This window comes from Gasterosteus aculeatus, chromosome 4, assembly GCF_964276395.1.
Source record: "Gasterosteus aculeatus chromosome 4, fGasAcu3.hap1.1, whole genome shotgun sequence".
NCBI classification, from domain to species: Eukaryota; Metazoa; Chordata; class Actinopteri; order Perciformes; family Gasterosteidae; genus Gasterosteus; species Gasterosteus aculeatus.
The window spans coordinates 15,386,962-15,403,449 of record NC_135691.1 but is presented as its reverse complement, the minus strand read 5'-3'; the positions used below and the strand labels follow the sequence as shown (position 1 = coordinate 15,403,449).

The window sequence follows — 16,488 nt, the reverse complement described above, 5'->3', positions numbered from 1 at the left end:
TTCTCTGTCCCAGGAATAGAACTGGAAATCAATAATCAACCTCCAACCTCTCGCTCGCACTCAGAACCTTTCACATCATCTCCGATGAACCCTTCCTTCTCGTCCTCCTCTTCAATAATGAAACCCGGCAGACAAAATGAAATAGTCCTATCATGGACTTCATCGCTGCATCTTCATTTTTGCTAATCTTATATCGAATTTGGGTCGGGCTAAACTGTAGATGTTGCCGGTAGCCGCCGCGGCGAGCACGTCGCAGCATTAGTGTCGAGGTTTGAGGTGGTTAGCGGTCCGGTGCACACAACTGTTGCTCGGCTTACTGCTTCAGGATGCAGCCAGAGGGGGAGCTCCTCTCCTGCATCCCGATTAGTCTGCTCTCTCTCTCTCCCTCTCTCTCATACACACTCACACACACACACACACACACACACACACACACGCACGGCTGCACACAACCCCAGTTGAAAATAGTTTTGAAAAATATATACAGACATGTAAGCACTTGGCCCAACGGAAGCAAATACACACTAAAATACACACTGACATGTGCACACACACACACACACACACACACATACTTATTCACACACACCCACACACACAGACACACACACTGGCTGCCTGTGTAGCCAGAAGATCAGGCAGGACTTAAGAGCTCCTCCGACACCAAAATTACAGGCCACCTCTAAGTCCTTCCAGCAGAGAGCAATATGGGATAGCGTGGGGGAGGGTGGGGGGGGGGGGGGGGGGGGGGGTGTGCGTGTGCAGGGGTGAGGTGTTAAGAGAGGGCATGGAAAGAGGGGTGAGGGAGGGCAGGAGAGGAAGCAGGAGATTCCTTTTTTCGAAGATGAGGTAGCGTACGACCCGGGGAGGGGTGAGACCTGATCCGTCTGAAGTGAGCTTGCATGCCAGCGTGTGTGTGTGTGTGTGTGTGTGTGTGTGTGTGCATATGTCGGTAAGGGAATATGGAAGGAGGTGATGAAGTGAGGAGTTAAGAGGAGGAGGAGAGCTCAGTTTGGAAAAAAAGAAGAAGTGGGAGGTGATCTCTCTGTGAAGCGGAGGAAGCATATGCAAGTGTTGGATTGTGTGCGTATCTGCATGTTTTTGTGTGTGTGTGTGTGTGTGTGTGTGTTTCTGCCAGCCCGCGTCTCTTTTACACTCACAATTTCTTACACGCTCCCCTGAATCTCTCATTGTGTGTGTTTTGGCCCCTGTGCATTTGTGTTCATTTGAGTCCGTGTGTGTGGGTGTCCAGTTATAGTATGCTTGCATGCCTGGACAGATATGTGCACAAGTGTGACTTTGTATTCCAGCATGTATATTTACAAATGTTCGGGAACTTGTGAAGTTTCCTTGCTGATCTGTGTGTGTGTGTATTTGTGGTCGCTGTACATCAGTCAAGACAGTCCCACATCACTGAGCCAAAGGTTATGCATGGAGGACTTCCATGGCCTCGAGCTTCAAGACTACTTATGACAGCTTTTAACCTCTGCAGCGGACCTGTCAGCAGCTCCCAAAGTGTCTCTGAGTGTGTGTCTCTACAAGACTCACAGCCTGCAGACACAGAGAGCCTCTGCATCATTTAGCTCAGGGTGTCTGTGTTGCACGTCTCCGGTGTACCCGCCGGTGAGCAGAGCTTTCAACCTTTCTTTTTTTCTCCATTTACCAACTCGGCAAACCCCCTGCGCAGCCTTAAAAAACGTCCATCCACACGCAAAGACCATGAGGAAGGACAACCCAGTTCCTCGTGCACTCAACGAAAGCACATGCGACGGGGCCCTGGACATGCGGAGGTTTTACGCACACGGAGACAGAGACGCACGCGCACACAAACAAACAAAGGTCCGTCTGTCGGATCAGCAGGCGATAAAGGACGCGGAATAACAGGAGGACCTTGGGGAGCGGAGCAAGTCATCCGTCTCAAACACGAACAGACTCAGCACACTCCAACATGACAGATGCAGACAAGACTGATCTCAGAGTACATCGCATCCTGAACCTCTCTCCAGAACTCCCGCCACACAACACCCGCCGCAAACACACGTACACACAGCAACAAAATAAAGGCCTGCTAACAATGCGCACACACGCTTCTAAGCCCAAAAGCCCACGTAATCTGACAGGTGCGCACTGTGGGGACTTCAGATGATGGAATTTCTGAATGCGGTCGATTGGCACAATAGCACAGTGTCACCTGAGGGCTGGGGAGGCACAGCCTGCAACGCCGTGAGCTGCTGCATGCGGCGCTCACGTTATGAGAGCCCACGACAGCGGCCGCCGCGCCCGATATTCATTCCTTGGCCGCGCTGGATGCAGAAATCCAGCCCACCAGGACTCTGACGCTAATGTGGAACATTTTTTTTTAGATATTAGCTTTTTTTTTTTTTTTTCAAACTTTAGCAGCTATTTTAGGTTTAATGTATTCTGTTGTGTGCAGAAGTTGCCAGTAGCCCACACAGCCCTCCCTAATGACAGAGTAGCTAATTGGCTGTAATGGCTCTTTTCACCGATATCATCGAGTTGCAGCCGCAGAAAACCTCAGCAGTTTTAAACAAAACATGGGCGGGGGGGAAAATGCCGGGTTGGGGGGGTGGGGGGGGGGGCGCTGGTTTTGCTTCAGATGACCGGCGGTTGCGTTCACCTAAAAGCACGGACTCAAAATACAGCATTTCAGACGGCCATGCTCGCGGCGTAAAACTGATCAGTTATAAAGATTATCATTGTTTTCAAACTGGCACAGCTCTTGTGGACTCAACACACACATTAACACCATTGAACACACAGTAACTAACAGGCGAAGAAACACGCCCTTAGAGCGACACACAAAACACACACACAGAGCCCGAGCGCACACGCTTGCCTCCGCCGACTCAGACGGTGCATCATTTCACTAACAGCAGCTGAAATGTTGCGTGTTCAGAGAAAGAAGCAGAAGGGGAACTGGGTCAGAGGGAAAAAAACGGCATTGCACTATTGGTCAGAAGGAAAGGTTAGAAGAGATGCAACACACACACACACACACACACACACACACACACATTCGATCAAGAGATAAAGGTGAATGCCGAGTTACCGTTTATCTGGTGCTTAGCTAATGTGTGCGTGTGTGTACATAAGGCTGGTTACAGAATGTAAGACAAAGGTAAGTGGCACATGGGTGTTTGATGGATCCCATCAGCTCAGCCAGGTGTTTCCCTCACCAGAGAAATCCGTGGACTCTCTACTTGTGCTCATGATTTAATCTATAGCAGCAGCTCGTCTGACCCGCAATCGTTTGCCACGTTATTGGAGCTTCTGTCAGGCTGACGGACAACTTCCTGCTGCTATTTCAAATTAGAAAAGCCCCACACCGTGGTCATATCCCGTTCAGGGTTCAGGCCATTCTAGGAAGTCGTACACAAAGAAATGGAGCATATTATTCCATTTTCTACGGTAGCAGTCTTTATACCGGGGACGGGGGGGTTGACTGTTGACAACATTAAGAGTTACTGCCCCGAAATGAACTACTAAAAATAGCCTGAAAAAAATGTGTAATGCAGGGGCGTCAAAACTTATTTATGTTCAGCTAACCTTGATCTTCATTTGGCCGGACCACTAAAAGCATTGCATAGTAATAGAGTCAGTATACTCACTTTCATTATATGGCCATTATTTATTCATAGATCTACAAAGCCCAAAACCTTTTCTCCCGAGTATTTTGGAACAACAATGTTACATCTCACTTATTTGCTTTCCTAGTTTCCCACTTCACCCCGTTAGCAGGAGCTAGCACAAGCATAACAAGTAAAGCGCAAGCTGTCGATGTATCAGGGTTAGGATTCCGCCGATATCGCTCATTTGCGCTGTCAATATTTTGCACGATGTTGAATATCTTTAACAACCCTTGTTGTTTTTCCGGGGACTGTCTTCCGGTCAGGATGGAAAAGGCACCTATTGTAATCAATCTTTTCTGTGTTGGAATAGCAGTGCGTTATATTGAAAAAACATCAGTGCTTTTTCTACACTTTGCAATGTCATTTTACGTGCAAGACTAAAGCCTCAGCAGGGCCGGTTCTGGTCCGCAGGCCATATGTTTACTAACCCGCACGTAATGAGTCTTACAGGTTTTTCAGGCAACACAACCGCAACCCCAAAATATTCTTTAAATGACGTCATTTGGCTTGATAATAGGATAGAATAAATGATATCTAATTCCCCCATTATTGTGTCTATTACAATGCCTTTGCGTCGATCTAAAAGCCTATTACAAATCTCAGCGGGTACTTCCTCAAAGCAGCAACATCCGCATTAGTGGGTGGTATTGCTTTTGTCAGGTTACATGTGTGTAATCAGCTGACAGATGCACACACGAGGTCTTAGTGAGCTTGTTCCTCAGCAGGAGGCTCATAGAAGTCTTCGTCTTGCTCCATTTGCCCTGATAATCACACGAGGTGAACCGCGGTTCACTCGCTAAATCCGTGCAGATGATAAAACTGATCCTCTCCGGCTCCTCTGAGGCCTTTGTGGTCGTCTACAAAGGTCGCGTGGGACCCCGGCAGAGGAGTCGCCCTGAACGGTCTAAAAAGACCCACGAGAGACAAATCAGCCCCGCGCCGCCTGATAAAAGAAGCGCTGGGACGGATCGGAATGTGGCGGGTGATAGCGGTGGCGTGTCAAAGGCCATGAGACTCCAAAAATCCAGTCTGACCACAGAGCTAATCTGTGAGCAAACTCCCCTCTGAGGGAAAGCAGAGGCAACGGAGCCCTGGAAAAAGTTAAGGAACACCAAAAAGGAAGGGCGACGGATCGTCCTCAGGGAACCCGCACGCCCGCGCTGGGGCCTGTTGCCGAAAAACGTGGTCACGCATTAAAAAAGGCACGGAGATGTCTGAGCGTGTGTAGCTCCACTGTGTCCATTCAGCGGTGGAGAGAGGAGCTCCAGTGCACTGACCTTCTCAATCTGGCCTCCAATGGAGAGTTATGACAGCTGAAGCCGCCTTGTGCTCCTCGTCACAATAAAACTCATCAAAGATGGGCCACAAACAGACAAACAATGACGCTTACGTAGGCTCAGGCGCTTCCAAATCACAAATAGTTAATGCGGGACGAAGCCCAGTGGGGGGTTGTAAGCGAGAGGCGATGGCGATGGCGATGGCGTGTGCCGGCAGGGACGAGAGGGCTGCGGCTCAGCTGAGGAAACTGCTGTCGGGGTAATGAAGTAATGTCCGCCTGACCAGGAGGCCAGAAGAACACAAAAACAGGCCGTGCTTCAACTGATGAGCTTTCAAATGTGTGTTTTTTTTTGTCCAAACGATGCCCCAAAACCCAAAGATATTCAAATTAGAATTATATGACACAGTCAATCTGCACGAGTCCATGTTTGGGATTATTGCTCGATAAACGAGTGAAACACGCGAATGCGGTGTGTGTGTGTGTGTGTGTGTGAGAGAGAGAGATCTTGTTATTTAGGTGAGAGTTGATGTCGGCCCATCTGCTGTCCGCAAAAACTAAATCCGCAAGCGGTACAAACACAGAGCTGGATAGCGAGATGATGGAGGGCCGTGCACGCGCGTTAATGCAAGTGTGCGAGCCTAAAGCCCGGGTGGGGGGCGCGGCGATACCCCTGTACATGCTAACATGGAGGCGACTGAGCGAAGCGGACTCTCCACAGCTCTCCAGACATTTGGGATTGCGCGAGGTGGCGGGCCAGCAGGCGGTTGTGCGCGTATAATGTAACAGATGCGGGGGTCTGGAGGAGCTCGCGCGTAAGGCGCCATGAGCTGCGAGCGAGGCTCCAAACCGCAGGCCGGCCTGCAACACAAGACGCAGGAAAAGAAGCACTCTTTTTCCTCCCTTCTCCTGCTGTCGCCAAAACCCCAATCACAGAGCAAAGCGCACAGAGAAAATGCTGCTGATTACATCCTAATACACACAAAGCCGGCAGCTGAAGCACATACACAAACACACACGCGCGCACATGCGCTGATTACATCCTCCTCGGTGCTCCTCTCTCCCCCTCGCATCCCCCGGTATCGGTTACGCGGTAAAGCCACGCTGATCGAGGATCAGTGTTTTTTGGCGCGGGGCGATGGACGAGTTCGGAGGCTTAACCTCTAGTCCGAGAGAAACCGGGGCTCCGGGGGCCCCCGGCACAAATAAACAGCTACAACACACACAAAAAGAATATGTCAGGCAGACTCGAAACAATTTCCTGAGGGATCTGTCACCGTGCGGGAGGGAGGGATGGGGGGAGGAGGAAGAGTGTGTTTGTGTGAAACAGGGGTGGGGATCTAAGGAAGAGAGAACATAGGTGGAATGGCAAGGCAGGGGGAGAAACATATTAAGTTGCAGAAGCAAAAAGTAGGGAGAGGAATGGAAAGAGTCAGAAATTGAACCTGTGGGTTTGGAGGAGGAGGAGGAGGAGGAAGAGGAGGGGTGGGGGGGTGAGGGTTGCGTTCCATCGCCGTCTACCGAATGGTCGCAAACACATCACGTATTTTATTTGAAGACAAGGAGCTTTCTTTAGGGGGTTCTCATCCATCCGGCATTTAACAAACGCATTTAGCAGATTTTGTGACGCAGGCCAATCTGAGGGCAGGGAGCATTTTGCCTTTTTCTGGCGATGTTTGTGAGCAAGCATATATATATGTATTTTTGTGTGTGTTTGTCTGCCCCTGTTACTGAGTTTGTGTGTCTGTGGCCGTGCTGGAATGGAACCCGGACATCACCGAGCTGAATTCACAGAAACGGGCTCGGCCCTGGCCTGCCGAGCAGTATTTAGACTCTGTATTTATGCGTTGGACGACCGCAGCAAACTCCATCACCGCCACGTGATTCATGTTTTGTTTGCTTTGCTCGGCGCTGATTCCATTCCACCAGGAAGATCTTTCTTTCCCTTTTCTCCCCTGGATCATACATCCATCCAAACCCCCCCCCCCCCTCCTCCCCTCCCAGAAAGCGCTCTCTGCAGAAATGTTCGCGCCGAGTTCACGCCGGGTTTCATCAGCCGTCCCTCGCCGTAGCTGACCAAGCATGCAGTGGTTTCCATCGAGAGGATGCGACATTAAAACAGCCTCTATAATTATACGTCCATATTTCTCCGATGAGTTTGTGTAAACAGGCCCGGGCTCCAGCTCGGGGAGGCGGACGTCTTGGCAGGGCTCGGCTGAGGGTGCCACTGAATGGCTGTCGGAAAACAAAGCCATTTCAGAGAGCGCCTTGGAAAAGAGAAACCACTGTTCTGGGGATGGCGGAGGGGTGGGGGGGTGGTGAGGGGGGGGAGATGGAGCTCCATCCGACAGGCTGAGAGCTGTGATTTGAGCTTAGCTATTGGCCCGGAGAAGAAAGGCGCCGAGAGTATGTGTTGCTGGCAAAGCAGAGGGCAAGAGACCTCAGACATCTCTGACTGAGAGGCAGATATGCAGAGTGTTTTACTTCATGGCCGTCGTTGTTTTTCTGCTGCTCTTATGTTTTCTGATGAAGCGATTCGCCCCTTTGTCCCGAGCAAATCGCCTCTTGGACCATGACGCGAATGTTCCCCTGTCGTAAGTTCACTTTGTCCTGACCTTCTGTTCCAGCAGCCTTAAGACGTCTCCTCTCCCTTTAGCCTACAGCTATTTTAACACAGGCAAAAACCACAGAGATGGTTTCTGAGCACAGCGGACGGAATCAAAGACAACAAGGACGCTTCTTCCAGCAGCTGACAGAGTCATTCTGCAGATGGGCTTGTGTTGAGCTGAGGGGGATAGAAAAAGGACAAAAAGACAAACAAACAGTGTTGTTGTTTCGCAGAGTGAGCTCTGTGGTCTCCTGTGGTCTGTGTGTTGAGAGGAGATCTAAACTATCAGTTAACAAAAATGACTTGAACACAAGACTTTGAATCCGACACACACACACACACACACACACACACACACACACACGCAACCTTTTACGTGAGGTTCAGGATAAATGAAGGAGAGCGGGAAGGAGCAAGGGAGGACGTAATGGGCGAGGGGAGGGAGGGGAGGGGGGGGGGGACCCACACGCAGGATGAAATATTGTAATAAGACGAGCGTGGAGCGCAGCCGAGGAGGGATGAGTGTCTGCATTTGAAGATGCACGGAGCGACTAATTGAGATGAATACATGAATATATCAGCTTCATCAAGCAGCGACGGGTTCAGGCGTAACCAATGGTTACCATTCACTTGAGTAGCCGTCACCCCCCCCACCCCTCTATCGCCTCCAGACAACACAACCCCCCCCCCCCCGCCTCCCTCTAAACAAACTCCTCTGTAATAAACAAAAGGCAATAACCAGCGACAATAACGCTGGGCCTGCTAACCCCCCCTGAATGAAATATCCAGAGGAGAGGAAGCACAGGCGGCATGGATGGATTTGCAAAGCAAGCAGAAAGTCATACATTACAGCGGCACTAATATACGCCGGGCTGTATTCCATCCAAATGGAGGGGCGTGGGTTAAGTCTCCTCATCCCAGGTCATGCTGCTTCACCGGCGCTAACCCGACCTGTTAGCAGGGTTTACCGTGAAATTGAAATCCATTAAGGCTTACCGATCAGCTGCCTAAAACGCTAATCGGCCACAGCAAACGACAGCTACCCCGCAACTAAAGAACCCATGTTTACTGACTGAAAAACAAGACGCAGGCAGGGGCGAAGCGAAGGGGCAACGCCGTGTTTAGACTATTTCACGCCGTGAACGAGGTGACACGTGTTTTTTTTCTTCTTTTCCAAGTGTGATCTAGCAAAACGGATTCTTTCCAAGCTGTTTATTTTTAGCTTTTGTGTTTCTTTATTCCTTTACAGTTAAAAAACTATTTGACCAACTTTAATTATTATTTCAAGTTCTGGGAACAAAGCTGCTAAATAAGCAACAAAACAAACAAAATAAGCCCTTTGTTTGGACAAAAAGAAAATCCTGCACTGTGTCTTTTGCTAATAATTCAAACATTTCAGTAAAATCTTACGGAGGGGGTAAACTACATGTTACAAGTTATTCTTCACAAAGAAATGAAAATCATTTCACTGCGTCTAGAAATATGTGAATTATTTGCATCTGTAATCTGACAATAAAAAATCCCTTTGTCTTGTTAAAAACACGCCGCTGACAATTACAACCGCTTTGGGGCTTTTTTTGGTTTCGGTGGTTGGCTGTTATTTGATTATGGTAATTTCATAATGGCTCTAAAAGATGACATTCAACACTTTATGTTCCTAATCAGAATGCAGTTATTGCACAGCAACAAATTGAGCAATAAACCTGCCTGTTTGACTGTGCACAAGCCTTCGTTGGTGCGTGTGCTGGCATAAGCGAGGGCCGATAGCATGCAAGTGCACATGGGCATTTACATGCTAACAAATGTGGAGCAGGGGAGGATCATGTGTTCCTCTGCAGCCAGGGTCAAAGATTTAAACCATGGCCTTCAACAGTCTCCCAAGGGCGACTGCTTGTTCTGGATGGCAAAAGAAGCAAAAGTGCCCACTGGAGGAGTAAATAAATAATAAACTCCTTCATTTTTTAATTGTGTATGTATGTATGTATGTATATATATATATATATATTTTTTTGTAGGTCTAGGAAGCACAGCAACAAGAATAAAATCGGCCATTATCCATGTTTCACTGAGGCAATGCTCTGGAGGTTTGATAGCATGTGCTGCGGCACTGCTCTGCCGGGGACGTCGTGTGTTTCAGAGTCCACGATGGCACGCTGAGATGGAGAGTGGCAGCTGTCAGGAGGGATCAGGCTTACCCAGCCCGCTGCGCTGGAAATCAAGGGAGAAGGGGAGTGCACAGCGACAGGCCGCCTCTGTTTACTGCCTCGTGGCTTCACCCTTATATAGAACAACAGAGACTCACCGGCTACCGACCGAAAACGTATCACGGAGCAGTCATGCTGCATTATTCCAATGAGGAGCAAATGGGAAAGAAAATGGGGCTTTTTTTTTTTGCTCCAATGGGGCTGTTGGGAGTATAAAGACTGTCTACACACACACACACATGTGTATATATATATATATATATATATATATATATATACACACACACACCCACATACACACACCTGTGTGTGCTTGTCTATTCTCCATTATATCACCTCCTCCTTAAAAGCCTCCTGCCTAAAATCACTTCTTTCCCGACTCCGACCCCTAAACAAGCACGGCCATTTTACTCCCAAACAGCTCATTCCACATCCTGTGTTTAGACAACGCAGTGAAATACAACCAGTTTGTGCACTCATACACCGGGGGGGGATGATTATGTGTTTGTGCGCGCGTGCACGAGTGTGTACATAGGTGGGTAGGTGGGGGTGCTGACGGACAGCACCGGCTGGTGCTGGTCTGGGGTTTAGATCAGTCCTGGTTTACCATTACGGATCCCCTGCAGGGTTTCCGCGACCCCTTGTCCGTGAGTTTTGACCTTTGACCCCCCCCCTACGACTCCTGTCAAAGCTGCGCTGGGATAGACGGGACCTGGTTGACGTGGATCCCCTGTTGTGACACCGAGGCACACACGCAAAGAAAATATACACAGACGCACCATTTGTTGCTTTCTTTACCCCACACCTTTTGTTGCTTATTCTACCTCATGCAAGGAGCAGAAGTGGAAGTGGGGGCAGGGGGGGGGCTGATCAAGGACAAGACAAACGGAGCCTTGGAGACAGGGGGGCGGGGGGTTAGACTTTTGGAGATTTAGTGGAATGTCCACTCCCTGTGCGTCTTCTTCAAACGCTGTTTGCTCCCTTAATCACCCCAGATAAGCCGGGTGTTTTTAAGCCGGGCAGATTTACGCCGCTCTGCTGGCGGGTCGGAACCGCAATGCCATCAGAGGGGTCCGGATAACGCGGCCACATCTTCCAGGTGGGGCTGAGCCGGCCTGAAGAGGCCCAACCAAACACCCCAGCAGAAGTCTGAAGGTGTGATATGCGCCGGTGCTCGCTCGCTCTCTCAAGAGCGATACACGCGTACAGCAAACACGCATTGTCTAAATGATTGATGAAGTGTGCTCCGGTAAATGGAATACATGAAGGAAGCTCTCCGCGTTGCAAAGGACAACACTATTGATAATAATAGCGAGGCAGAATGCCTCATCCGATTACTGCTGGCGAGAGAATGTTACGGTGGACGAGTGTAATGATGATCCACCGTCGCGCTGGATGCTGCATCTGACAGATTTGAAAGCGCCATTGAAACACTTCGGGGTGGAGGTTCAGTGTTCTTAGCGCTCACACGCACCAGCAGGGAGGGTTCCACGCGGCGCAGAGTTGTAGGAAAGCAAAAATCGGCCGCACGTGGAGTTTTCGGGTTCATCTGCAGCCCACGCACATGCCACTAATGGAGTTTGTTAAAATATTTATCATGTAATCAGGAGACAATATGCGGAGCGGCAGCTGGCGAGGAAAACTTTCAGCAGACGCTGAAAAATGCCCAAGGTGTGTTCCAAAGACATGTGGGCGTAATAAAGCTCAAAGAAGTATTTCTTTAAAGTCCACATGATGTGTTGCCACAGGAGCGGCCCCCGAAAAACTGTCGCTTGATAACATCACAGGCTTCATGCTTCCCCACATTCTGGCTTTGAGCGAGAGCTCACAAACATCGATTGAACTGCTCCAGATCAAAAACATAACATATGCAGGATTTAGTTTAGCATGCGTTATTTTCCTTTAGGGGGCGATGAAGTATTCATTTATGATCAAAATATAAAAGGAACTTGTTTTTATTTACTCATAAAATATAAATGTATACCTTTTACCAAGGAACACTTCGATATACAAACTTAAATCATCCATATTCAGGTGGAAACGCCATAAAAGGAGTAGAATATTTTAAAAGGTACTTTCAAATAGCTTCATTGTATTTTCACAGGGTTGTGCTGCATGAGACTAGATATGTTGTAGATCAGTTGATTTCTTATGGTCTGCAGACATTTCATTGATACGGAGTAGAATCAATTACAGATGTGGCAGAACAACTATCCTCAGAACAGATCAACCCCACCGCATGTAATCAACTCCATCCAGGAAATGTAGGAAATGACGGATTCAAGTAATAATTAGATAAGGCCAAAGCGGCGTCTAAAATAACACTGTCCTTGGCATTTGTAAACTGAGCCCCAGCATGCAAGCTTCTGCAGCTACTGAGCTAACATGAGGGACAAAGAGACTCTAGGTTGTCGTCATAGCCGTCGGATGACCTGCAGCTTTGTAACCTACCCGCTTGTTATTTACAAATCCCATTAAAACACTAAAATCAACAACGTGTTAGTCTGTCTCTTAATGCTCCATGACTTCCTCGAGGCAGCTTTAAGCTCTTTTGTTCCCGCTAAAGACCTGAATCCTGAAAAACTGAAAGAAATGAAAAAAAAAAAAATGAAGAAATGTTACTTTTAGGGGAAAAAACTGTAAAAACTGTAGATGATTTAGCAGACATTACTCAAACCAAAGATTAAGTGCATTCTTTAGGGACCACTTTCAGTGTCTGATTCAAACACGTTTGGTGCTGTAGTGAGTTTAAAGCTCCAGCAAAATATACTGTAAAAGATGATTGAGTTGAGTCAGATTGGTAATATTAGATAGAGCTCAGGTCTATGGTAATAAAATAACATGTCGCCCAGTGATGTGTTTTTAATAGTCGTTGCACAACAAAGGAGCTCTTTGGCTCAGAGGTATCAGCCATCTATATTAGGTTTTGTCAAACCTTGTAGGTAGGATTAATTATTTGTTGTTTCAGGCAGTTTCATGGGATCTAATGATCATTTTAAAACACCAGCCTTATTCTTTGGAGTAAAAATACCCCAGAGGATTTCACTGGGTGTCAATATGTAATCAATGGCACATTTTGGCTCTATCAACTGCTTCACACGGCTTTATGCATGAAGACATTCATATAGAGTACACTATCGACTTTATTTAACAACGGGACACGCGTGTAACCAAGCAGAATATAGATAACTTATGTCTTTCCATGCTTGGGCATGACTTATCTCCTTCACGCTTTTGTAGATTTCACTGATGAGGGAACCTCTTAAGGCTTCAGCAGAAAAACCGATCCCATCTCAGGTGACCGCTGACAACATGATCAACCTCATTTTGGAGAAGAGTAAAAGTACTCTGAGAGAAGAACTATTCTTGACCTATGTTTATATCACACCTCTATGACTCCGATAATGTCTTTGGAAGTTTGAACGGGAGGATTTGATGAGGAGGCCAAGTCTCTGCAGACTCTGGTAGGAGAAGAACCATAAGAAGAAGCTTTGAGTAGTTTGGAGTGAATTGTTACATTATTTTGTCCTCCAAATGTTTCTCTCTCCTCAGAATAATATATGATTAGATTTAGTGTTTAAAGCCCGTCAGAATAATATATTCTGACACTAACTCTAATCATTGTAACCTACAGACACCATAACATTTTCACCATGGCAAAATGCTTGATCCAGACGAAAAGGCCGCAGAAACTCAACAGAAATGTCTGTCTGGGTTTCAAAGGACGCTTTGAATCAGTTTGAAGCTCTCACCGGTGTGAAGCGCCGGGTCAACTTCCTCCGCTCCATCAGGGATGACACACCTTCTGCAAACACTCGGGTCCAGCAAGATTAGTCTTGACTAGATTAGACCTGACTTTAGCTGAGGAGTCGCTAACACCCAGTCCAGAGAGAAACTGCGCCGAGGTGGTACCGCCACCATTTCCTCCAACACCCCGTGGTGAACTTTTATTCTATCTATTTATTTATTTATTTATTTATTATTTTAATCTATTAGATTACAGATAGAAACCCCGCTGAGGTTTCCCCCCGAACCAGGTTCTCTACGACGGCCCCCGTTGAACCTCCATCGATGACTGATGTAAATGATAAACCCTGCTTGGGTATTTACCCAGAAGCCACCAGTCAACCAGACTGAGGATTGTCTTTGAATATGGTAGTCATTGTTTACAGTCATTGTCCAAAATAAAAAGCATTTGAATAATACACATATTCTGCTCGCTCACTTGATAAAAAGCATTTTTATCTTTTTTTTTTCTTTCATAATTTAATGCAAAGAGAGAAATGTTTGCTGTAGATTTTGTTGTTATTGTTTCTCTTATTTAACACCATCTAATTTTGAAATTTTGGTACATGATATTTGAACTGCAGAACTGTGATTCAATTGTTACCAACAACATAACTGACAATGAGTAATTCGTATTGAACCAAACACAGAGAGACGCGTGTCTACGAGAGGAAAGTTTGTAGAAAGTTGCCGGGTTTTTAATAAACCTCTTCAGAGCTTTAGGCTTGATACTTTTAAATTATTACTTTCGTAAAAGCATAGGTGTCTCCGGCAAAATGTGAGAAAAAGAGAATCTGTAAGTAAAAATACTAGTTGTGCAGAACAGTCTCTTCTGTAATCTTCCGTCTCATTCTGCAGGGCTGCAATTCATTCGGAAGTTTATAGGAAGTTTCCAGAATATAATTCTATCATTTTGGGACTAACTGAACGGAAAGGTTTGTGAAAGAAAATATAGTTTGACGTCCAAAAGAATAGTCTATCATTAGGGATTTATTATTGAAAACTTGGGACGTAAACCGTGACCAGACACTCTCAGGTTACGCTCGCAATTCAACAACGGATCTGTTCTCCAACAACCTAATAACTTAACGGACATTATTTTTATTATTAGGAGTTTATTGTTATTAAATAAAGTTGTGTCAATTAAAGGTTTACTATTAGGTTTAAAATCTTACAATAGTATTGAATTTTGCTCTCGTAGGAGTTAAAAACTAGCTGTATTTAAGTAAAGAAGCACTTGAGGAAATGTCCGTCGGGACTGGAGGTTAATCCTGAACTCCACCCTCCTAACTGCCAAACGCCAGGGTTCCCAAAGCGAGGCGCGTCCGCTCCAGGGTTACTACGGAGCTGCTGCAGGGCCGTTACAACAGCAACCTCCCCGGTGTGACTGTGTGTAACCGAGGGTGAAGCTGATCTGTTCTCTTCTTGCTTGTGTGCTTTCATGGCAAGTTGCACACACACACACACATACACAAAATGGACACACTTTCTCATCAAATCGAATGAGAAAATGCTTCCAAACCTTTGACCGACCACTGTGTTTCACCTTGGAAGACAAACTTACAGGTGATGTAGTAGTTGACGTTCTTCTTGAACTCCAGGCCCATGTAGTTGGGGCTGAACTCCTGGAATTTGATGGTGAACTTGATGTCCTTCTCGGGCTTGTTACAGTTGACCAGGACGTTGGGATCGAGGACCGTGCTGCAGCTCTCCGCCTGCTCCCTCTTCACCAGGTACAGCTTGTAGAACTCATACTCTCTGCCTTCGTCCGCTTTGGGACAGATGATGTCCAGCTTGTCCCCGATGTCTGGGTAGATGACGAGGCCCTGTCCGGCCACAAACCTGGCGGGAGAGAAAAACAGAGAGACAAAGCGATCACTAACACGTAATAAAGGCAGTCTGGAAACGCAGCCGCATAATTCGACAACGGTTTATACAACCTTAATACTTTGAGCTATGGCAGTTACAGGTTTAGATTTGTCTGCCGTGGGCCTTCGGGCAAAGCGTGCTTTATTCATCCCCCGCAAAAACACTACATGTAGCAGCTTGACATTGTTCAGCGTCAGGCGACGGAGCGTTTCAGGCAAATCCTCTCAAAGTTTTTTTTTTTTTTTTTTTTTTCATACTTGGCCCCAAATCAAAGCATACCAAAAGTTTTCGAGACAAGATGGCCACACACAAAATGGCTGCCGCAGAAGCGGCTGCAAATGGGATTACAACCGGAGAATGCAGCGGCTGGTTTTGTTTTCTTCTCCATATTTGTGGACTTCAATAATAACCCCTGTGCGTCAACATGCACTTTCTACGCCGCCTCGACTTCAGGAGGTACGAGTTTCTGAAAGGAACACGGCGCGCCGGCCGGAAGGTTCGGTATTCACACTTCATCTTCCCGCTGCCGCGATCATCTACTGGAGGATTAAGATAATCCATCTGGCCTCACTGTACCTCTCCACCGCGCTCTCTGCTGCCAACTCAATCAGATCAGCTCTTGTTCTTCTTTATTCACCAAAGAAGGGGAACAGGAGGAGACCCTGTGTGTGTGAGTGTAAGTGAGCAGGAGAGGGGGGGGGGGCGACTACACTGAGTACTTGCAATGTATTTGGGCAGTGGTGTGTGTGTGTTTCTGCGTGCGTGTGTCAGTCAGAAAAATGAGCTGAGTTTGCCGTCTGATGGGTGTGGGTGGGGGGGGGGGGGGGGGGGGGGGCGCAGTCGGAGGGGAGGGGGCCGAATCATTGTTCTGGACTTGTTTGAGGCTTAAAATGTCAACATGGTTCAGCTCTGCTGTCCCAGTTAGCCAAGCATTAACCTAGACAGCCGGACTGACCACGGGTGTGTGTTGGTGTGTGTGTGTGTGTGTGTGTGTGTGTGTTGTGGTCGCAGACAGCGAGCACAGCAGCGGGGCTATCTGCTAGATCTGCCCATGCCAGCGGATTTAAGCAGGATTTAGCGGCGTGCAATGCCGTT

At 47.4% G+C, this 16,488-nt stretch overlaps 1 protein-coding gene across 1 annotated transcript in view; it reads right to left on the bottom strand.

The window, feature by feature from the left end:
• efnb1 (ephrin-B1) overlaps window positions 1–16,488 on the bottom strand; it is a 53,452-nt gene that overhangs the window by 13,641 nt on the left and 23,323 nt on the right. Inside the window, exon 2 of the mRNA XM_040175606.2 lies at window positions 15,089–15,366. Coding sequence (XP_040031540.2) covers window positions 15,089–15,366 — 278 coding nt within the window. The remainder of the gene's footprint in view (window positions 1–15,088; window positions 15,367–16,488) is intronic.